A 23,406-nucleotide genomic window follows, 5' to 3' on the forward strand; every position below is an offset into this window, starting at 1 on the left:
CCGCAAATACCATCCTCACCTTTATCAAACAAACTTTAAGCTTTTAAAGTGGCTTGGTGTAATTCCTCTTGTTTGATTTGGAGTCCGGTGCAGTTTACAGGTTGGCTAACACGGGGTTAACATTTGCACAGAACTATGCACAAGAGTGTTGTTGTTCTTATTAGGTTATTATGAGTTTCAAATGTGCAAGTTGCACACAGTATATGCTATCTCATTCCAGATGTCTTTCCCTTGTGGAAGACAAAGACATTTGGAGTGAGATAGCAGTTTTAAATTGGAAATTGCATGGTGTTTATTTTTAGTCCTTTCTGCCTTAACTGCCTGCCTGGTCAGTGGACCACAGTATGGTGGTTGAAGGGAGAGGCCAGACCTCAGTGTGTGAGCAGAGCACTTGTGGTTACTTCTCTGGACTTGGCCATCACAGGGCCACCGTGGGTTCAAGTCCTGGGCGGGGGACAGCTAAGGAAGCCTCTGCTACTGCTAATCTCGTAGCACTGTTCCTGGATTAAGGGCCATTTATGTACATCAACCTGGCCTGGTTATACATGGCAAAGACATGTAATCAGTAATCCAGGTTGATTATATAATGAGAACCTGAAGTGACACCGGTCAGAGGATGGATGTATTGATACATGGATGAAATAGATGTACAAATGGGAACTGATTAATAGACAGACTTTCACTTCACATAGACTTCACTCAGACTTTTCTGCCTGTTTTGCTTTTGGTCTGTGAGTCAAAGCCTTGTGTGGGGAAATGCATTTCTTGGTTTCACAGTTAGCTAATTACTAGTTACAGCTGGAAATTCAACCCAATGTTTTGTCTATTTCAGGTTGTGAAAGTAGCGTATAGCTGCTCTTTTATCCAATCCATGAACTTCAACACTGCTTAAAGTATAATTTAAAGAGCTATAAAATCTGCAGTGATTAAAAAAGAAAACAAAATAATGAACTGAACTCAAAGAATAAATCTGATTACTGTTCACAAATTGAACGATAAACGATAATTGTACCCAACGCTTTTGCGTTTGCAAAATTTTCTTGGGATTGTAAATGGTATATTTTCTGCTCGCAGAAGCAGCAACAGCATTTTATTTGGACTAAAAAGGGGAAAAAGAAGAAGAAGAAGTAATGCAGAGTTAAAATAAGCAGTGATGGCACTGTGAACACCTTAAAGAGACAAATATAGAAGGACTCTTCATTAAATTGACAAAGTGCATATTTTTGATTCAGACATTAGGCAGACTGCTGGTGGGAAGGTGGGGAAAAAACACAGACAGCCAGTGTAGAAATTTTTCCGTAGTTTAGTATGTCACAGGTTAGGTAGGTCCTAGCCATAGGTCAAAATATGTGATTTAGTGTGTCTTCTCCTTCATGCTACATTTCATATTACTGTGACACCCATTATTTCCAAAGGCATGTTGGTTCATAGGAATAGTTATGTCTGGATTCCCTGTCAGTCCAAAATCTGCGCTGTAATCTGGAGAAGCACTTGCTTCCCCCCTCTGTTTGTGTACAGTACAGCTTTGTTTGTTTGGCTTCTGCTCTGTCTACTTGTCTCCCTTTCTCTCTATCTCTGTCTCTTTCAATCTCCCAGTCTGCCTCACTGTAAGAACATCAACAACAACCTTAAATGAGACTTGTCACTGTCTTCGAAACAATAGGATTTCTTGAGCAATTAAAGTTTTTGTCTTATATTCACCACATTGGCCTCATGTATCTGTACAACTATTATATTACCAATAATCTTCTGGTTTACCATGCATGTAGAACAAACAAGGCATCTCAGAGAGAGAGAGAGAGAGATTTGGAGAGACAGTGAGAGTTATCCTAACCAACCACATGTTTCATTTCAGCTCTCAAATATGACACAGTCCTTGTGTGCTCTAGTGCAGTAATACAAACAGAGTGGCTGAACAGATCAAAGCCATCAGACCCATAATGTCTTTTCCAGCCTTTTTTTCCTCCACTTTCAATTAAGTCACTGTCATATGTCGGAGCAAATTGAACTGCATCAGCCCCGGCAATAATAATAATTTGATGAACATGTGATTTTAAAAGTAACATATATGTTTGCATGTATTGCACGTCTTTTAAGAGACAAAAAGTCTTGCAGGCTGCTGATTCTAGATGGGTAAATAGTAATAAATAGTAGTATATAGTAATCTTTGTTACCCTGCAAAGCACTCAAAGTGGGCTGGCGAGAAAAGACAAATTTATGGGCTTCAGTATATTTGTGGACTGTACAGTATGTTGTTGTTTTACACACCCTGACTGTTGATGGAGCAGAGCAGTGCCGCTTTCTCCACTTAAGTCATATGTTTGCCCTCCTGTAATGGTATTTGTTTTCCTGTCCTCTCCTTCACTGTTGGAGCCGTTGTCCTGGAGAGCTGACAGCCCCTGAATATAAATAGGTTAATATCTCCAATTTGGAGGTCAACCAGACAAGTGAACAGACACGCTCATTCTTCATCTCCTTGACCAGAGTCAGCTGATGACAACCATTCAAGACCAGACAAATCATACCTCCTCTGCAAAATCATCTCGTGTGATGATAGTTTATCGGACAAGGAGAGCAGGGAGATAAGAGGCACCAGACTGCCAAGCTGCTCCAAATCTGCATGACTTCTCTCCAACCTTGCACAGCTCGTCATTGTAGAGCGCTGACAGGAGTAGATAAAATAACTTTCTATGGTCCAGTGCGGACTAGACATAAACCTTAAAGGCACTGTGCATTTGGCCACTGACCCATAAAAAGAGCAACGTTGTTGTGTTTTGTAAACAACCAGGCCTCCAAATGGCCATAAACATCTCCTACTTACTCTCCGTTCAAGCATTCCTCGTACATGATGAGTGTTGTAGACTAACCAACGTTTTACTGTGTCTTCTCTTCGTTTAGCCCGATGACTGTGCCCTTCAGCTGTCCCATAATGGAAGCTACCTGGACTTGGAGTCTACCCTGGCAGAGCAGAGAGATGAGCTGGAGGGATTTCAGGAGGAAGGAGGGTAAGATAACCATCATCTGTGTCTCTGTTTCTCTCCGTGTCCTCACTATTGCCAAACTTTAAAAGCAATTACATGCACACAACATACTGAAATGAAAAAAAAAAAAAAAAAACAGTCTCCATTACTGCACTGAAGTTAAACAAATTGAAATAAATTTAGATACTTCCATAAAAAGTTGGTCGTATATTCTTTGAACATCAAAAGGTGCCGCTGGGATTGATGCCAGAGCAGCTGAAAACACAAAGGGGGACTGGCACTGTCTAGCAGGTGGATACTCTCTAGACCCCAGAAATAGTTTGTTCAAGTTGTTGTGGTCAAATTAGATGCAGTGACCCAGAAATAAAATTGTATTATTCAAGAGTAAGTGACTTGAAAGTTTTTGATTACAACAATCTGGCTTTTAAAAACACCCCAAACATTTTTCTGCTTTAACAAGTCAGACATAATCAGAACAATGTGATTACTGTTTTTGGAGAGAGAGAGAGAGAGAGAGAGACATATAAATCGCATAAAGATAAGAGGAAAAAGATACAGTCTTTAAATTCTCCGCCATGGGGATATGTATTAATATCCTGCATGCTATATTCCTTTGCCTAATTTGATTCTATTACAGCAATTTCAATCGTAATGACACCCATTTTGTTCCAGGATGAATTAGTGAAATAATCCCTTTTCCGGGCCTCAGCTGATTGAGCTCTCCTGCCCAAAGCCTCTCTCAGGAGGTGGTTTGGTCTGTTGAAGAGCAGAGGGGACGAGCTTTACCCCACCTGAGGGACTCTCCATTTCAAAAGCCTTTCAGAACTTTGGGAGTTTAGAGGAAAAAAGATAATATTAATATTATTGATTGAAAACCATATTCACTAATTTCGCTGTGAATCAGTCACCAAATGTCTCAACTCTTATCTCACTAAACCAGGATAGATTATTTTGATTGAAGTTTGATATGTTTTTATCAGTTGTATAGTCGTTTCCAAGCCCCTTTTTGTAACACACTAGATGTCTCACAGTTTCCTTGGCATTCATCCATCCACATCCCTTAAAATACCTGGCCTCCCTGGCCGAGCGGCAGCAGTGATGTCATCTAAACCACTTATGAAGTGTACACACGTCTCATGAGTAATCTCCCTCATCTCTGCTGAATGTTACCTCAGTGCTCTCATTAGAAGTGGCCAAACTACAATTGTACACTCCTACTATACAACCCTCAGCTTTTAATTTAGCTGTATTGTTTGCCCTGTAATATAAAGTTAATTGAGACTTTGTCTTGACATAACTCCTAGACCTGGATGAAGAAGAGAAAGGTTTATAATTGTGTTAGTTTCATTTCAGTTTCATACACTTTCTTAGGCCAGTTATTTTATTGACTCCATATGTTTTTTCATGTACTGTGGAGTATGTTGATATATCATTCATGTGCCGCCCACTTTAGATGATCACAAACCAAAGGTTGGCATGAGCGTTCCTGGTTGGCTGGACCACAAACTTGTATGGATTTATTTGTCTAACTTGGAATTCATAAGCTGCTCTCTGGCTTGGTGTTTCTATTGGACGTTGAGTGAGCTGTCCTTTCCCAGTTCCATCTGAAATTGTTAGGAGCTTATGGGAGGCTATTGAGAGCTGTGAGGTTAAAGTGGTCCACTTCTTCTCTCGTCGAAGAGCGAGCCTGCCAGGGCTTGTGCTGTGCCAGCTGGCACAGGCTGGTATGGATGTGTGTCATTAAACCCACACAGTGTTGTCTGAGGAGGCTGGAGGTGAAGGTGGTTAGCCAATTATTTTGTAAAAATAGGGCAGTTCTGCTCGCTGGCTTTTTAGGGTGCTGATTATATCCCCCAAATGCTCAGTCTTGTTGATTTGAAGATTATTGAGCTAATAAAAGGTCTGATGAGGCATTTCACCTTTACTTGTTCCATTTTATTTTTGTTTTCACTCTCCTTTTACTGCATAAGATCTGTCAACAGCCATCTCCAACTCCAAAACATTAAACCTACAGAAAATAATTCGTGTGATTCCCAGTTTTTTTCCCTGAATTTTACAAGTTGATGTCAAAGTAACACCCCAACACTAACTCTAGTTAACAAGCTTCAAAATGGTGCTTTCATTATTTTTGCTTTCAGCCCAGCCACCTTCCTTTTGGAAAAAGAATTGTACTAAACTCATATACTACCCGAGTGCCTGAGCTCTCCTGATCATTGGCCATTGAATCCATCTGTAATTGATATTAATGGCAGGTTACATTCCTGAGGCGCCTGTGTCATACCTAGTGTCTTTACAATCAGATTAAAGTATGATCCTCTGACAGAGCGCTGCAGAGCCAGGAGATATCCATGTCACAGGAGCTTAAGGGCCATAATCACTTCCACACTGTGTTATGAAGCTCAGCTATAGGAGATTGTGACTCATAAATCCCCTGTCCCATCTCTGATACAGTCTCCCTTCAAGTCATAAACTGACCATACACCCTAAACATGTGCTCAGACATATCTGCACAGTTTTAAGTATAGTCAGTGTGTCACTCAGGTTTCTGGCTGTGATAGATTGATTGACCCCATACACACAATTTCCTGCATTTGCAGCCCTAAGCCGAGATGGAGTATGGGGGGGGGGGGCATAGTCAGGATCAGATGGCCTGACATGTGCTTACAGACATTTATAGCCCTTGAATATTTTTGTGGATTACATGGATTGAAGAGTGGGAGCTCTTTTGGAGCATTTCAGGGGAATTTGGGTCTGATGTTGTTGGAAAAATGTTGTATTGAACTCATGTGAGGACTTATGTGTTGGGCGTGATGTTGTTTTTGCTCAAATATGTGACAGTGATTGGCAGATGATGCGTAAAGTTATTCTTCAAGGACATATTCCCTGGCTTGTCTTTAGAAGATAACGTGAATTGCTGTTATTGACTGACATAATTGATTCAGCATGTGAAATGTGTAGCTGCCACACAGCACTGAATAAGACACTTTCACTGAAATTTCACTGCCCTGTTATACACAATACACATCCATAAGCCAACAGTTTTTGTGCTGAACATGCCTTTCTTAGTTTTATTGCGTGTTCTTGATGTGTTCGACAACAAGTTAGAAGTCAAGCATATTAAAAACCAACTGTTCTTGCTCTGTAGGCCTCAAATATTCAAAGTTTCTCATCATATCCTTTCATCTCCTGTTGGACAGCTCCGCTTTCATTATTTTCATTTTTTTCTGACCCACTTGGACATTGTGTCGTAGACTCTCACAGCACACAAGATTTTCATTTGAGGAGAAAAAGCGCATTTGAAAAGAACCAGAGGAATTGTCAAACACGGTACAGCTTAAACTTCAAGGAAGGAAATAAAACACCAGTTGTCCCCTCTGTGTTTGCAGAGCAGTTTAAGGGTATTATTAACAGAATAGAACAGCTTGCTGATTGTTCAGTATGTGTGTGTATTTGGTTGCGTGTGTGTGTGTGTGTGCGGATGTTTGGGTGTGAGACCTGGTCAATGGTTAGTGAAGCAGCCCCTCGGAGGGAAATCTACCCTGTGGATAGTCTTAGCCTCATTCTTCAGCCTCTTTACCCCACCTGGCTCACTCGGGCACTGCGGGTCCCTCCACACATACTGATGCAGGAGTCTCTTGAGCTGGGGTGCTCACCAGTAAGTGCTGAGTCAGTAGGCCTCTGTGGGGCCTTATTGTCTGGCATTAATTGGTCTTCAAGGGGAAGTACTGGCTTTACTGTAGTCCTGGTATGTGTGTTCACTCTCTGTGGGTACACATTTTGTGTTGTTTTATAAACAGGGCCAGTAATGCTGCCTTAGATAAAGCCTGAGAGGATGGAGCTGGCAGGCTTCCACTGGTCCAGTTGCTGCTGCTCTGGGTATTAGGATTAAGACAGAGTTTTATGAGGGTGCTGTACAACAAAATAATGTGGGGTATATAATTGGCAGGTACAGTTGTAAAGTATCCACAGCTGCATTCCTGTATGTAACATTTGATAGGCAAAGTGTTGGTGATAAATATCAGATTCATACTATTGAGGTTTATTGTCCACTCCTCTCCATGTACAGACTGAATAAAAATGCCCATATGTTTTCATTTAATTTTTTTTATAAATGAATCTAATTTTGACCAGTTGCTTTGGCGAATGCTCAGGAAGTAAGATGTAAGTAAGATGTAATTGTTTTAGGTAATGGTCAAGTTCATTCATTTCACGATATTATTAAAAAATAGTCATAGTTATTCAAATGATAGCAACAGAGGTATTTCAGAGGCATGATGTTTCACATGATGAATCAGATTTAATAGAAGCTTGGTTGAAGTTAATTATACAGTACCACCACTGTGGAAGAAACCACAACATTCTGGCACAGAAATACACAAGACCAAAAGAGGACCAAGGAATCCAGTAGGTATTATATCCCAATATGTGGCCAATTTGTTATTTGGCTGACATTCTTTACAGTTATGGTTATTTCTATAACTTTGGGCTCCACCTTCAGCACTGTCTGTGGGAGTGTCCAATTTTCACGTTTAATTGGTCAGGGGGGGTCTGAAAACCTCACTTATATTCCTTGCACGTTTGTTTAATTTGATAATGAGCACGTTGGCCTGCATAGCCTCAGGTCTCGGTTAAGCACAGGGATACTGTTGCAGCGAAGCAGAGAGAAAGCAGACGTTCGTGACAAAATGGCTCTGGTTTCCCATTTGCCTCAACAGCATCACAGAGGATTAAGTTCCTGCTTGCCGTCTCATCTCACCACTGAAGGTCCATGATGACAGATGTTGCTCCTGTGTCACCTCTGCTTGTTGCTGGATATTATATATTTGATAAGGAGTGAGCATATACAGACTTCCCCCGCCATGTAATCTGCTTGTGTGCATGTCAGCGCAGTCTCCCACTGACTGGTCGGGGCAGGAAAGATGTCAGTATGTCTGTCTGTCTGTCTGTCCGTCTGCATGTGTGAAGCAGTTATGTAGTAATGCTGCTTGTTTATGGTGAGGCAGTAGTATGATCTGCCTTCTGTGCTGATAGGCTTTTACTCTCTCTGTCAGACCCACTGCTGCCTGATTGTCACTGACAGTGACAGTCTGTTGCTGGCGCTGCGCCAGTCTGAACAATCACACAGCCTTTGTGCAGGCGGCATAAAAGCCCATTTGTCAGAGAGCTGAATTGGGGGGGTGTTGTGCAACTCTACCTGCTGAGCTCTTGTTCACAGTTGTGTCTACTGGGGTTGTTTGTATGCTTCTTTAGCTAGCAGGGAGGTTAAAGGCACAATCTGTGAGTCCAATTGTAAACAAATGGGTGGCCCCAGCACCAAAACTCAAAGCACTGGATTGAAATGTGCTTTCTCTGTCAAATGAATTGAGATGACATTAAAAAAAAAAAAAAAAAAAAAACTAAATCAGAGTCATTATTCTTTCCTAATGTTGTTATAGGTTTGTTTACTTTTTGGGATGTAAACACGGGCAGAGATGTTTAATTATGACTGGCTGATAAACACTTGGCTGATTCCTGCCTATTAAAAACACATCAGTGAGTCACACTCGCACTAGATGACTTGGTTCTTCTATACCATGAACATGAACAGTGTAGTTTATTTTGGGTCAGTCCCACATACACTGCTCTACTGATGTAAATACCCATTTGTTGGTTTTGGTTTTTTTTATAGGATTTGTTGACACTACTTGCCGTATCCTTTAAAACAGCAAATTTTACAGACTTCAGACTTAATAAACATTACAGACTGGCCTTCTAAAAAGGCAAATTATCCTTTGTATGGCTACAAACTACACACCACTCTCACATTCACTTTCACAATTGAATGGAATTGAGGTGCATTGTTGCCGTCTTTGTTTGAGATTGTCATTCAGACATTGTAAGCAGTTGACAGGATGGTGATAGGGTCTTGGCATATCTCCATTAATACAGGAGGCGGAGTTGACCTCTGACTTGCTCCCATCCTTCATTTTCACCTACGGAGACCTTTTCCCCCCGTTCTGCTCAGCGACCTGTTCCTTGTTGTGCTCAAACCGCAAATATTGAAGGTTTTCTAGATGAGAATGAAAGGTATAATTTGTTGAAACAGAATTTAGCTTGAAGATCATTTTGCACCTTTGCACAGTAGCCATTCAGCTACATTTTCTTGTCAGCACTTGTCTGCCTCTGGCAGATTGATGGCTGCCTTAGATTCAGAGAGACATTCTGTTTCTTTATCTTGATACACTGTGTGTGTGTGTGTGTGTGTGTGTGTGTGTGTGTGTGTGTGTGTGTGCGTGTGTGTGTGCACGTGCGTGCCGTTTGTGTGTGCACTACCCCTATATACACACACACACACACACACACACATACACACACAGACATACAAATTGAAATAATCACAGTAAATAAATTGCAAAAAATAATTTCCATAATGTCCATATAACATTTCTCTTTCCCTCCATTTTCTTTTTTTTTTTCTTTACAGGAGAGGCAAGAAACACAGCATTATTCTTCGAACACAGCTATCAGTCAGAGTTCACGCCTGCATTGGTGAGTAATAAACTGTACGGTAAACTGTGCATTTGTCACATTTCACTTAACGGTGGTCAGTTTGTCTTCCTCAGTCTCTATCACCAGTGAGCTAAGGGCTTTAATTGCCTCTATTACCAGTGGATTATTTTAGTAAGGTCCTTGTTGAACTTGCACAGTGGCAGTTTTGGGAAACAGCCTAGAATCTTAATTTGAGTGAGAATTAACAGCATTTCAACAACACTCAAACAGAGCACTGGCACAGAGCAGAGACTGAAAACTTTTTATGAGTTACTGTGTTCTGTCACTTTGTTTTATTAGGCTTCCTGGTGTCTTTGAGTAATGTGAGGGAACTAGCACAAAGAGCTGAGTGAAAACATATGCAAACATGTATGCACGTGGCATGCGTGCAGACATACACATATACACACAACGTGCTTATCAGAGGTTGGCTTTCGATTAAACTGAGGATGCTAACAGGCTGAGCTTTTACTAAGTGCTATGTACTCAGTCAGTTTTTGGCTCAACTGCCTGTTTTAGGCTTAATTTCCCTACCGCTTTCTGCAACTGATAAATAGGTGTTAATTATTCTGTTACCTTGTTTAATCCATGTAAAATGTACGGAATGGACACAAGCTCTTGTAAAGTAATTTGCCAGAGACTTAAAGGGAATCTTAACAAAGGCCACTATGGTTGTTCAGTAGCAGGACATGGAGAAGCACACGTTCTCACACAGAGACACACGGTGCCTCCTTTACAGGCTTCAAGTGCAAAAATAACCCACAGCCTGGAAAAGCTATTAGGTTGTAAATTGTCAGATTTTAAATTTGCTCGTTTTTCTCTTGTGCAGTAGAAGTCAACCAAAGGCCCAGACATTTTTCACTTGAATGGAGTCACAGTGATCTGAGAACTATCTCTGATAGTCGTCTCTGGTTATTTATTCTACCTACTGGTGCATGACGTGTAATGGAAAGGTTTGAAAACTCCAGTGGATCTTTTATTGAGATTGTTCTGTCATGACAGCTCAACTGTTGGTGAGACACACAAGAAATGAGGTCTAGTTTGTACATGTTGATTGTGAGGAGGATTTCTCTTTGATGCTCTCAACACTATAATTATGTAACTGATACATTAAACCTATCATATGTTATATAAGCAGGTTTTTCAAACACTGCTAAATTGCTGTTGTTAATAATATTGCTGGGTGATTTTCCCTGATTTTATAACACCGGATTGCCAAAAGACATTTCCAGTTTTTGCCTGATGTAACAAGTAACGTGCTGAACATGGCCGTACTTGTGTTCACTTGGCTGGAGCTTGTCCACACACTACTCTGAACTGGCTTTACCTTATTCTCTCCTCCTGCTGGTGCTTGACTTAGCTTAGGGGAGTGGCAGACAGACTTGCTGCTCCTCTCTAAGTGGATGATGACCCTCTCTCTCTCTAAGTTGACAGCCACCTGTTGCCCTTCTCTAGTCTCCCTCAGAGACTGCCCGCGTGGCTAGTTGATTTATTTCCTCTAGGCGAGGTGGTCACTGTTACTGTAACTTGTTCAGACATTTGAGCCTAATTTTATCTGACTGGAGGGCTTACCTCGTAGCCCTATGAGTGCAGAATTACTGGGTGATTTTCCTGCTCCACACAGGAGATAATTCGTTAGTCTTTCAAAGACAAATGGCATGGTATTCTTAAGGCCTCCACTTGCTGGGTATTAAGGGGCTGAGCATTTCCCTGCTGTCAGTTCATAAAGACCAACATGTCCCTAAGAGGAGCCCCCTTATTGCCATACTCTTTTGTTTTTCTGTAATGAGAGATGTTATGCAATGAAAAAAAAAAAAAAAAAAAAAGCTGCACTCTCTCACAATAAATTGCCTTTGGAGAATAGCCAGTACAAAATGTACAGAGGCATCAGGGTGGCTTTAACACTGTGATTTTCTGGATCTCTGGAAATCTTTGAGAAAAGCTCCTTTTGTTTAAGTCCGACAAGCTTGAACTAATAGCAGCACTCTTGTGCTAGCTTCAGGTCAAAGGACACTTATACCAGTGCTGTTTGGATAAGAGTTGTTTAGTGTTGAACAAAACCTCCCATTCTAAATGTGTCCTCACTCACAGATTGAGTGCTAAATGAGCACACCCACGTTGTTGATATTTTGTTTATCCCAGAGGGCTCCTCCATGAACATGAGTGATGAGCTGGTTACAGTCGTATATGTAATCTGTGTCATTTAGCACTATTTTGTGGAAAATCCATTGCGTGTATTTCAAGTTTTAATTCAGTAGTACATAACTTTGTTTAGGTTCTCTGGCTTTTTTGGTTTCCTTCAAATTTACACACAACAGTGCTCGCCTTCAGTGTGTATGTGTGCGCCAGTGTGCATGTGTGCATGTGTCGTGAACCACAGCAAGACCTAATCCAGGCTTCCCTAATCATAGTCATTAGTCCTCACACACATATGGCTCTGCGCGGACCAGGCGGAAATCTTTGCAGCAAAGTCAGTGGAGGAAGGGAAGTGCTCGCCCAAAGAGCTAATGGTTTATTAAACTGCTTTTTACCGATCCACCTCTGGCACAGCGATTCGTTGTAATCACACAGTGAGGCAGTCCAGGCTTTTTTTTTGTTTACTTAAACTGCCTGTCAGGGACAACACAACGCTTTATCTACGGGTGTTCTGCACAGAACGTAGCCCCATTAGCTTGACCTGTTTTATAACCACTGACCTTTTAGATGAAGCCTTAATTTTGTCCAGTGTGGCTTCCAGTAAGAGCTCAAAGGGCAGAATCAGTGCTCCCAGAGGACAGATGTGATGAAATGTACATGTAAGAGATATGTGCCACTGTGTTGAGGTAACTCTATATGCATGTTATACAGTATTACACGATTAATCCTGTCAGGGAGAAAAAAAAAAAGGAAGTGTTTTTGTCACTAGATAACCAGTAGTGGTGACGGTTTGATCTTTGTTTATATTTGTTTGACCAGCACTTCAGCCTGGGATGTAGAAAATAAACTCAACTCGTCCCTCTCTGCGTGTCAGCATTGGCCACAGCCTGTTTATATTGTTGAGCTGTTATTGTTGTCGGTAGACTAGATGTGGTAGCGAGGGCCTGATTAAAGCAGCCTTGTGCTCATTTTACTGTTGTCTACAAGTACAGTAGGTCCTTTTTATATGTGCCATTTTGTTTCTGAAGTCGCCCGAGTCGCCGCGATGTGATGGTATGGAGAGTTTGAAGACAGGGAGAGAGAGAGAGAGAGAGAGAAAGAGAGAGAGAGACTACAGTTTGGGCTGCACAATGTTTAAATGGGGATACCAAGTTAAGAATTAACAAATGTCACATATGTTTTGTAATCTTCAGCAGCTTTTGCAAAGTAAAGACTCCAAGCTAGCTTTTGAAGAGTTTATACAGATGGACAGTCAGAAGCTGCTCCACTGGCAATTAATAACATTCATGCAATGCTAGACTAACATTTGATGTGGCAAGTCTATCAACTGAAATCCAGAAAATTCTCCTTTGTGCCTTGAAAATCATCCTGAACTCTGTCACTGTTCTACTCATTCAAATCATTTTATGTGGAGCCAGCAGTTACACATCACAGATTAGTGGGTGGAACAAATGTTGTTTTTTTTCTTTTTGGGGTTTTTTTGGGTTTTTTGGGTTTTTCAGGTTTTTTTTTGTTTTTTGTTTTTTTTTCAGTTTATAGCAATTAGTAATTATTCACAAATGTAAAACTCATACATTTGAAAAGCTGACATTTGTTGGTATTCCCCTTTAAGAACAGGTTCATCTGTCAACACATTGATCCCAGCTGAGGAGTGACAGCTGTAATCAGAGGTGACACATTCTTAGTGGATTATCTGACTTGTCTTTTACAACCTCTTATAATCCAGGCTCAGGGCATGATTCATTGTGACCACTGTTGACTTGTTCCTCTTTCGTGCTATAATTTTGCCAAATTGGTAGTTTTGATCGTCAGGTTGACAACTGACAACTCTGTGGTTGTTCAAATGGAAGACGATGAGCAGTAAATTCTCTACGATTATCCCTCTGCAAACCACGCAGGAAGATAAGTTTCTGGCAGTTAACAATATAACTGTGTGGAAAGATACACAGTCACAAGTGTGGGCTTTCCGATGCATGTTTATCTAATTAATGCTTAATGTTGTTATGTGCGTGTGTCTGTGTGGGATGTGAGCACATTGACTTAAGACGATAACATTACCTGCCGGGTTATTGTGGTTCCTCCGACCACAGTGTCTTTTCCACACACTCTGCCAGATCTGTACTCTGTACTAAGCCATCTGCACTTTTGTGAGCACATATAAAAACAATTGCAGTCATTATCCTACTTAATTATACCAAAGGTTATGGGCCATGTCCAGTTCTCTAGATCAGCTAAAATTAATTCAGGGAGAATATTAAAAAATCTATTCATACATACATACGTGCTTATCTGGGTAATAATAAAAATGTTACAGCTCTGTCCTTAGTCTTTGTCAGAGTATCTGCATACAGAGGATCCTCTGATTTGCACCACACTTGGAGTCACATTAAAGCAATCAGATCAAATATCTAGCCATGTTTCTGTGACCGGAGAGTGCCAAGCAAGTGGAGAATAATTAAAAACATTCATATCATGTGGCACCTGTGAGACACAGAGGAAGATCAGATGGCCTGGTCTCTCATCTCTTTGACTTCCCTCAAAGAGACCCCAAAATGGGATCATGGACTTAGAGTCACCCCAGGAGGCCAACCTAAACAACGCAGTGCCAAAGAGGAGAAATGCGAGGCAGCAAACATCTCGGGGAGAGGAAAGACAGAGGGGGGCTTGCTCTTCAAATCACAGCTGATAGCAAAACTAGATCAGTGGAAGGTTTGATGGTATCACTAACCTCACACTTTGCCTAGCTCTGTTTTTTATATATACTTAATGTTTGGGCACGAGCCCAGCAGCCCCATGCAGAGAGATATCATCATAGCTTAGGTTAATGCTTCATTTATGGGCAGACAATGTTTCCTCTCATTTTGCTGCTGTGCCCTCACAACTAAAACACAGCATTTTCCGTTGTTTGGTAGGATTACGGCTAATTGTTTGCTCTTTTGCAGATTTGCTTCACAGACTGTACAAGGTTTTAGACTACTAACATTAATTTGTGTAAGCACTCTCACATGCTCATGTTCACATACACACACTCATGCAAAGGCATGCAGATATTAAGAAGCCATCTGGTTCCAGTTCTAAGGCCCCTCAGCGCTTCTCCTCACCCGTTCAAAAAGAAGAGAGCTATCTACGTTTTCACCCAAGAGGGGAGTATTTTTTTTTTTTCTCTGTATGTTTTATAGGACAGAGGGAGAAGGGTGAGCGTGCAGCCTGACCAGGGGACAAAACTGTTTTCTTGTGGACAACTCGGGATACTGTGTCCTCATTATCGAGTTTCAGTGCTGTAAATAATGATACCCTGCCCCTTTTTATTGTGTCAGAAAAAAAACTCCTGTCATAAAATCAGATCATTGGTTCAATATTGGTATAACTTACACTTTATAGTCAGCTCATAACAAAATACAGTTTTTCAAAGTGGCACATTGTGACATATGAGTTGGACAGCTACGAGTGGATTCCATGTGAACCAGACCGCTCTGAGGTTTCCCACTGCTGTGAGACTGGAGCAGTCTCTTGTTGAAGTGGACAGGTGTGTAACCTAAGTAGCCACAGACTTTAAACAGCTGACTGCTTGCAGGAAAGAAAATTTGGAAGGAATCTGAGTTTGCTTTTGCTCAAAACCAACATTTATTTGATGTCTGCAGAGCATTGTTTATTGTATATTTACACAGGGGTCTGTGATGATTTAGAGTTGAGGTTTGAGGTGCCTCTGCACAGCCAGTGTTTGCCCTCTCTCTGTGTCCTCATGAAGGGAGGACGAGGAAGACATGAATGAATTTGTTGTTTATCTGAATCATTATTTTACACAATAGTGACAGGTTCAAATGCAATTAAAGTAATGAATCTGTCAATTGCTTGATTTTTAACTGACAGATTGTTTGATTTATAAAATGTTAGTAAATGGTGAAAAATGCTTAAATTTTCTAAAGCTCAAGGTCACTTCCAGTAATAGGTGTCCCACTAACAACCCCAAACCCCCAACTATTCAGTTACTATCACAAAAAACAAAGAAGAACAGCAAATCCTCATGCTTTAGAACTTGGAACTTAAGAGTGTTTGGCATTTTTGCCAGAAGAATGTCTTTATCAATCATCAAAATAATTGCAGAATTGAAAGTTATTATTTTCAGCTGTAGCCTAGTTTTTGTTTGATTTTGAATTATGAGCAAATATTTTTTTCCTCCTTGGATTTCATTAATTTTTTTTGGTAGGCAATTACTGCAGCAGTTCATCTGCTGCTCAGGTACATGTTTGTATGCCTTCTCTGCTAAATGTGGTTCTATGTCAGAGTTTCAGACAGTGCTTAATTCATCATCTTTGTCATCTTTTGAGTTTTCATTTTCAGGTTATACTATATAGGCAGGTGTAGACTTTGAGTGCCAGTATTAACTAGAAAAAAACGTGACCTTTTACTCAGTACCCCACTGGCCTACAGCCAAATCCTAGTGTGCCATGGAATTCCATCTCACATCCTTCCTCACATGTCATGCTGGCTCCTTTTCTTTCTTTCAGCTTTGATGTCAATGTCTTTGTAAGGAAATGTCTCTTTCCCTCTCTGCATCTATCAGGAGAATATGAGAAATGCTTAAGAGACCCAAAACACTTCATATGTTCTCTGTTTGTCGTTACAGTAACTGTCACTCATCTGCCGTTCTGTGAAACAGCGTTGTTATTTCTTCTCGCACCTTGGATCAAGTAGTGTTGCCACAGCTGGCTAGCTTTGAATCATTTACCATTGCTGTTTGGCTTTGAAGGAGGATTTATTGGATTTTTGTCACATTCATGTGCGAAGATTGATTCAGTCTTTAAGCTGACATCAGCTGGAAAAATAAAGATTGACATGACCCTTTTTAGGTTTGAGTTTAGAGGGGTGTGACAGTCATTTTTGCATAGTAAGAGAACTTGAACTCAAAATGTCACTTGTGAAACTGTTGGAGAGACTTTGTTTTATATTGTTTTTGTGTAGAGGAGCCTGACACAATTGTGGTAGAATATTTGAGTATGTATTATTAAATTTCTATCATCTGAATCCCTCATCTTCCACAGCCAAAAATCTTAGCCATGCTGTCTTTTTCCTTACTAAATGAAAGACTTATGCACAGTAGTATCCCCATGTCTACCACCTAATTCTGCCTTTTCATCTTCTTCCCTCTGACTTGTCAGCTTCTCATGACCTGGGCACATAGAATGATGATGTCAGAGGAGCCTTGCAGATTTTGTTTCTATTTTGTCGGGTAAACAGTGGCCATTTCATTTCATGGTGCAAGACAACTGAACAATGTCCTTTTTTTAATCTCACCATGTCTCCAACACTCCTGTAGCTCTTGAACACCTGTGGCTTCCAATGTTTCACATTGTATGGTAACTGGCTGCGAGCCAACAGAAACTTCAGGCATATTCATCGTGAGCCATTTGGCAAAGGTAGAAAGTATGTGGCATTTTGTGGTGATGTGTTAATGATTGAGAGCTGTCCACTCATGCTCTGGTTCACAACAATGTAACCACCCAGAGGGGAGACATGATACATAGCTGTGGAATGATTATGGATATTGTAGACCATATTATCTTCCATTATAAATATTAGCTAGGCCATCAGGTATCTGTTTCTCTTTATCAGCTTCAAACATATTCACTGCCAAGGAACAACTACAGTTGTTATTTTTAGAGCTGATGTAAGCTCAAATGCAGGCCAGAAGTGGGATAAGTAATATTTATTTTGTAGGGCCTTTAATGAAACATAATCTCCTTTTCACTGTTAACCTCACAACAAGTCATTTTCTATTCAGTTTATATTGCACGTTGAGGTGAGGGAGGGATTTAGGAGCTCTGTGAAATGTAAAAAAGGTAAGAAGGAAACATTTTATAGGTATTAGACTAATCTAAAGAATCACAAAGGAGGATACTGTCTGTAGTGTGGTGATTAAGCTGCGTTTTCATCGAACTCAAAGTAAATTTGAAGCAATCAAAATGACAGAAGTAACTGCAGTGTTCTCATTTCGCTTTTGATTAAGCCTGCAACTGAATCTGAAATACTTGATCCTCTCACCTCCATTCCAGACATTGTTCAGCCTAGTTGAAATAAAGAGCTCAAGCACCAGGAGAATCTCCTCTTGCAGCCCACCCATGGCTCTGAAGGGGACCACTCAGAGTGGCCTCAGCAGGAGAGGATTGGTCAACCTTTGTTAGGCTCTTCACAGCAGAAAAAAAGATCCATAGATAGAGAAAACAACACTAGGTATAAACCTAGCACATGGCTGGACCGTGTAGGGGTGTGAACTATGGGCTAAGGGCTATGCCTCTTGTTACAGGCAGTCAGGCACTCACCCAGCCGCCCTGGCTTCCCTGACTACTTGGGAGCTGTAGGGAAGCAGGGAATTTAGCGTGCTAACCTCTTCTACAAAAACCTTTCCTCTTAGAAAGGTAGTTATAGTTTGTAAGAGTGAAAGTATAAACACAAGCCTGTGAAGGCGGACTGGTGAGTAGATTGGTTTTCGTGTTGAGTGATAACATTTAATTTCCCTGACAACCTCCGTAATTTCATTTAGCCACTTGTTAGCAACCATCTTTTTTTAATACACGTAAAAATTTAAAAATATCACGCCTTGGGTATTTACTGCCGTGTCTTATGTCATAGAGTAAAACGTGGGAATGTCTTGAACTTGTATTAACTACAGACCTTATTTCAGGCATCTTACCAAAATCCCATTCAAAAAAACTGATTGACTTTGAGATGAGGGAAACGGAGGTGAAAAAATGCTTACTTATTTGTGGGTTGAAGGACTGATCCTGCAGTGCAAGTCAGCAACACTGTAGGCTGTAAGCGCCCCCCTAATAGAACTATTTGTTCTAATTCATTTCGAATGAGCAACGACCAGTAAGGAAACTTATTATCATATGGCATTCGGCTGACAGTTAGTGGAAATATTATCACTCAACAATGATCACTCACTCAGTCAGTCAGTCACTCACGGACATTCGTGATTATAGGGCTGGTCCCGCTGCTGCGGTCGAGCGAAAAAAGAGAAGAGGCCCCAATTCCTTGTTTGCATTTCAGCCAAGAACCTACTTAATCAGTTCAGGCATGTTAGGCAGTTAGTATGGCTCCATCTGAACTGCAGGTTTCAAGAGGATTCAGAGTGTTGGCCTGAAATGTGTCGCAAATGGTAGTGAAGTTTCCTACAAAGGCAGAACACTCATGCAAAGCATATGAACATGTGCATCATAAGAGCTAATTGTACTGATGGAACTGAGGGGAATTTGCAAGTGGAGAATGTTCTTAAATCCAACAATAAATTGTCAAATTTTATGGAAAAAAAATAAATTTTGTACTAATTACATTTGAAGAAGTGGCTTAACCAGTCTTCCTCCGTGGTAAAAGAAACATTGTCTGCTTTTGCTTAGTCTGGGTTATAAAGAGGAGTGAAAATCTCTATTGGTATAAACCATAAGTGATGTTTCCTGAAGCTGTGAGGAAAGCGAGCCATGTTTACATCATTGTTGTGGTTAAAGCTGTGTAAAGTTAAGTCTCATCTTTCAGTGAATATGTCAGACTTTGTTGTGATCCATTCAGATCTGTTCGTATTTGTTGTATGGTGGTTTCTCAGTGGTCACTTAAGGATCATTGAACACACAAAGCGCTAAAATGTTTTGCTTAGACCTCTTGTTTATAAGATAAAAGCCTGTACATAAGCCTTTAATCTCTGTGTTTGGAAATGTGAAAAATGTTTGAATCTCTCCCAGTGTCTGGACCTCAGAATTCAATGACATCAGTGGCTGTTCTCCCTGCTTGTTCTCCGCTTGTTCTGTGATGAATGCCTTTTGTATTAGTGAGGTTCAACACAAAGCTAAGAGAGGCCGTGTAGGCTGTAGGGTTTCATTCAGAATTTGCTGTTCCCAGACACATACTAAATGCAGGATGGATGGACACAATATACAAACATCTGTTGAATAAAATGGAGTTATCTTTTCTTATCTTTTTATTTTCATTTTCAGAGTTGGGGGTTAGGAAGGAGATGGGAAACCTTAAGATATAATGCATTCCAGTGAAACCACCACAAACCACAGCCTCAATCAACAGCTTTCTAAAACAGTGCCAACAAATAATACACAATGGTTTTATGAAAGTAACATCATATTGTACAGGTGTTATTGTTTAAATGCACTGAATCCAATTACATGGTCAAACTGAATGTCAACTTGGGGTCTGTAAGCTTTGAAAGAGCTCTGACACTCATCACTTACAGTCTATAAGTTATCAAAAGATGGGCAAATAACAAAATTTAAGGCCATTGCACAAAGTCTAGTAAGTTAATATAAAGCATAAAACTTGGAACCTGGGCCAGTGAAAGAAAACGAAACGTAATGAGTTGGTTATCACCTCTCTTCATTTATAAACAAAAAAAGTGCAATACACCTTTCATACAAAAAGAGTTTGTTGTAAATGTTCACCTTTGTCTCAAGAGAGGCAGAGTGCTAAATCCATTCACAGACTCAATGCTACTGATGACATTATGTGGCAAAGATGGCTTGTAATTTCTGTGCACTTCATGAATACAATTGTTTTCATTTAGTTTGGGCACTTCATACAAAGAATGCAATAAGTGCACATTTTGTTCTATGTTATGTGTCATCGTGAACCACATATTAGCCCCAGACTCCCTCTTAACTTTCCACTCCTGCTGCTGAGCACAGCCGACTGTGGCAGGAGCAGCTGTGTTGGAATAGAGTTGTGGAGTAAAAGAGTACGATTTGTACGATGTTCATCTGTTTTTTCTGCTCTTGAAACATCAGACAGCTAGGTATAGTTTTGGCCCCAGGAAGTGAATTGCCTTTGTTCAGCAGGTACAATGGATGAACAAGGGTGTTTAATCTGTTGCAAGACAACTGACATTGAGACAAATAAACCGCATTAGATATACAATAGTTTCAGAAAAAAACAGCAGAAAAACTGACATCACCCAAAATCTTATCATACTTCCACACAAAAAGGTGATTAGCCCTGCCTACCTATCCCTACCATCATTTTTTATTTAGTGACAGCACACAAATAACCAATGGATCATTAGGGATGTGAACTTGCAATGCACTGTCCCCATTGTTGTACGGTGCTCTGTCTAGCTCCAAAATTTACTAGCGCACACAAAACCTTCTTGGACTCATCATCACCAAAAGTCTACACACGTTAGTCTGTGCACACACCTGCTGTCTGACAACTGCTGTCTGCTACGCTTCGTCCCTCTTGAGATTACATCACAGGAGAGAGGCCAGTTGAATACACAAACGCATTCATCAAATTTTGATCAGAGCGGTTAGATCCCAGCCACATGAGTGACTAATGAAAATATGTATGGTGCCAGGCAGCTTTCTACTCCCCAGTCCCACATTTACTTCAAGTGGTCACATTTGAAGCCCTAACATGAAGCACGGAACAAAACATTAACAAACAAACATTAACATATGCATACATGTTGTAACTATTTTAAGTGATTTGATTGTCAGCACAAGATTTAATGCTTTGTGGATGTGTTTTTTGAGCTAATGTTTAGTCTCCAGTGAGGAAGAATAGACAATACAGCACAGAGAAAAAAAACAAAAAAAAACAGTTACAATCCATTAACTTTTATTTTGCTCACAGCTGCAAGATACTGTCTGCCAGTCTTTGTACATAATCTCCTGTTTTGTCATTCTTGCTGGAACAAATGTAACAGTTTTCTATTTCAGGAAGCTTTCCCAGACAACATCCACCATAATTCAATGTCTAAACTTATCTTTAGTCCTCACCTGGATGCCTGAACACAACAATGTATAAACCTACCAAGAGTCAGCTGTTGCAGACTGCAGAAATTCCCAGACCACCTAAAATGACAGTAAACGAGACCCCTATCCCTGCCATGTGCTGCCATCTGAGACCTTTATGTCTCAGCATTTACAGGAAGTGTGTAAACCCAGCCTGCCACCCAGTCGTGTACTTCTGCTGAGGCTTGTCCTGAGACAGACACTATCATTTGACTTTACTGGAACAAATACAACTGGTGTTTCAAACCTGGCATAGAATAATAGGAGCTAGATTGGAACGAAATGTTCAGGCACGATTACATGTTACCATTATGACATTTAATATACCTAGACAATATGTACAAACGGGTGTAATTTAACCACAGGTTTGATTAGATAAAGAAAACGAGGATTGTTTTTTGATGCACGGCCATTTGGTTTCACAATAAAGTAGATAATGATGCACGTTTTGTATAAGGAAAATACACATAAAAGGCTCTGTTCAGGGGCTTTCTTACATGATGGACGTGCCACATTGTTCTGGTTTCCTCGACAAGCTAAGGGTAGATCTCCTACTTCTGACGGCAGCGATCCAGGGTCAAATGGGGTTAACCCTGTCTAACCCTATGGGCCACCTGGAGACCCCCACTACACAGCTCACCAGGATTATCCCACACCCTCCTACACATGAGTTGCACACATATTAAGGGTCATAGAGGTCATTTCTGTCTCTCTCTCTCTCTCTCTCTCTCTCTCTCTCTCTCTCTCTCTCTCTCTCTCTCTCTCTGACACACATACACTTCTCTCTCTGCCTTTGATGCCTGTGTTCTAGTGTATTTGATTACTATATTTTTGTGTTTCTCGTATTGTTTATACCCTAAGTGGTTAAAGTATCTAGCCACCAGACTTTTTAACCAGCTGACTTGCTTTGCAGGGGAAAGAAATTTGGAAGGAGGAAAAGAAAGAAAGAGGGAATGCCCTGAGTGCTTTTGCCTCACAAAAACCAACATTTTTGATTTGATGTTGCCAGAGCATGTTTATGTATTTTATATTTACACGAGGGGAAAGTCTTATTGATTAGACGTGGAGGTTTGAAGTTGCCTCTGCACAGCCAGGTTTGCCCCCCTCCTCTGTTCCTCATGAAGGGACTGGAGAGGACGAGGGGAAGACATGAATGAATTTGTTGTTCGTACGTTATCTGAAGCAATTTTTACACAATAGGACAGTGTTGCAAAATGCAATTAAATAATGGAATCTGTCAATTGCTTGATTTTTAAAAACTACAATGTTTTTGATTTAATATATAAAATGTTTAGGAGGTAAAATGAGTGGAGGAAAAATGCTATAAAATTAAATTTCTTAAACTTCCTCCAATAAGGGGTCACTTCCATAGTAATAGCGTGTATTGTCCCACTAACAACCCCAAACCCCACTATTCCAGTTTAACTATCACAAAAAACAAAGAAAGAACAGCAACCCAATCCTCATGGCTTTTAGATTAAACTGGAACTTAAAGGTTTGGCATTTTTGCCAGAAAGAATGTCTTTATCAATCAATCAAAAAATAAATTGCAGAATTGCAAAGTTATTATTTTTTCAGCTGTAGCCTAAGTTCTTTGTTTTTGATTTAAATTATGAGCAAATATTTTTTCCTCCTGGATTTTCATAATTTTTTTCTTGGTAGGCAAATAATTACTGCAGCAGTCATCTGCTGCTCAGTAACATGTTTGTATGCCTCTCTGCCTAAATGTGATTCTCTATCGTCAGAGTTTCAGACACGTGCTTAATTCCATCATCTTTGTCATCTTTTGAGTTTTCATTTCAGGTTATACTATATAGGCAGGTGTGTTTTAAGACTTTGAAGTGCCAGTTAATAACTTAGAAAAAAAAACGTACCTTTAAATCAGTACCCCACTGCCTACACCAAATCCTATTGCCATTGGAATTCCCAATCTCACACACTTTCCTCACGATGTCAGGCTGGCTCCTTTT

At 40.4% G+C, this 23,406-nt stretch overlaps 1 protein-coding gene across 1 annotated transcript in view; it reads left to right on the forward strand.

Moving 5' to 3' along the window:
* LOC111238807 (FH1/FH2 domain-containing protein 3-like) overlaps window positions 1-23,406 on the forward strand; it is a 100,248-nt gene that overhangs the window by 3,368 nt on the left and 73,474 nt on the right. The window contains exons 2-3 of the mRNA XM_022768494.1: window positions 2,899-3,005; window positions 9,445-9,509. Coding sequence (XP_022624215.1) covers window positions 2,899-3,005; window positions 9,445-9,509 — 172 coding nt within the window. The remainder of the gene's footprint in view (window positions 1-2,898; window positions 3,006-9,444; window positions 9,510-23,406) is intronic.

Source organism: Seriola dumerili, unplaced genomic scaffold (genome assembly GCF_002260705.1).
Source record: "Seriola dumerili isolate Sdu_G_001 unplaced genomic scaffold, Sdu_1.0 BDQW01001661.1, whole genome shotgun sequence".
NCBI lineage: Eukaryota > Metazoa > Chordata > Actinopteri > Carangiformes > Carangidae > Seriola > Seriola dumerili.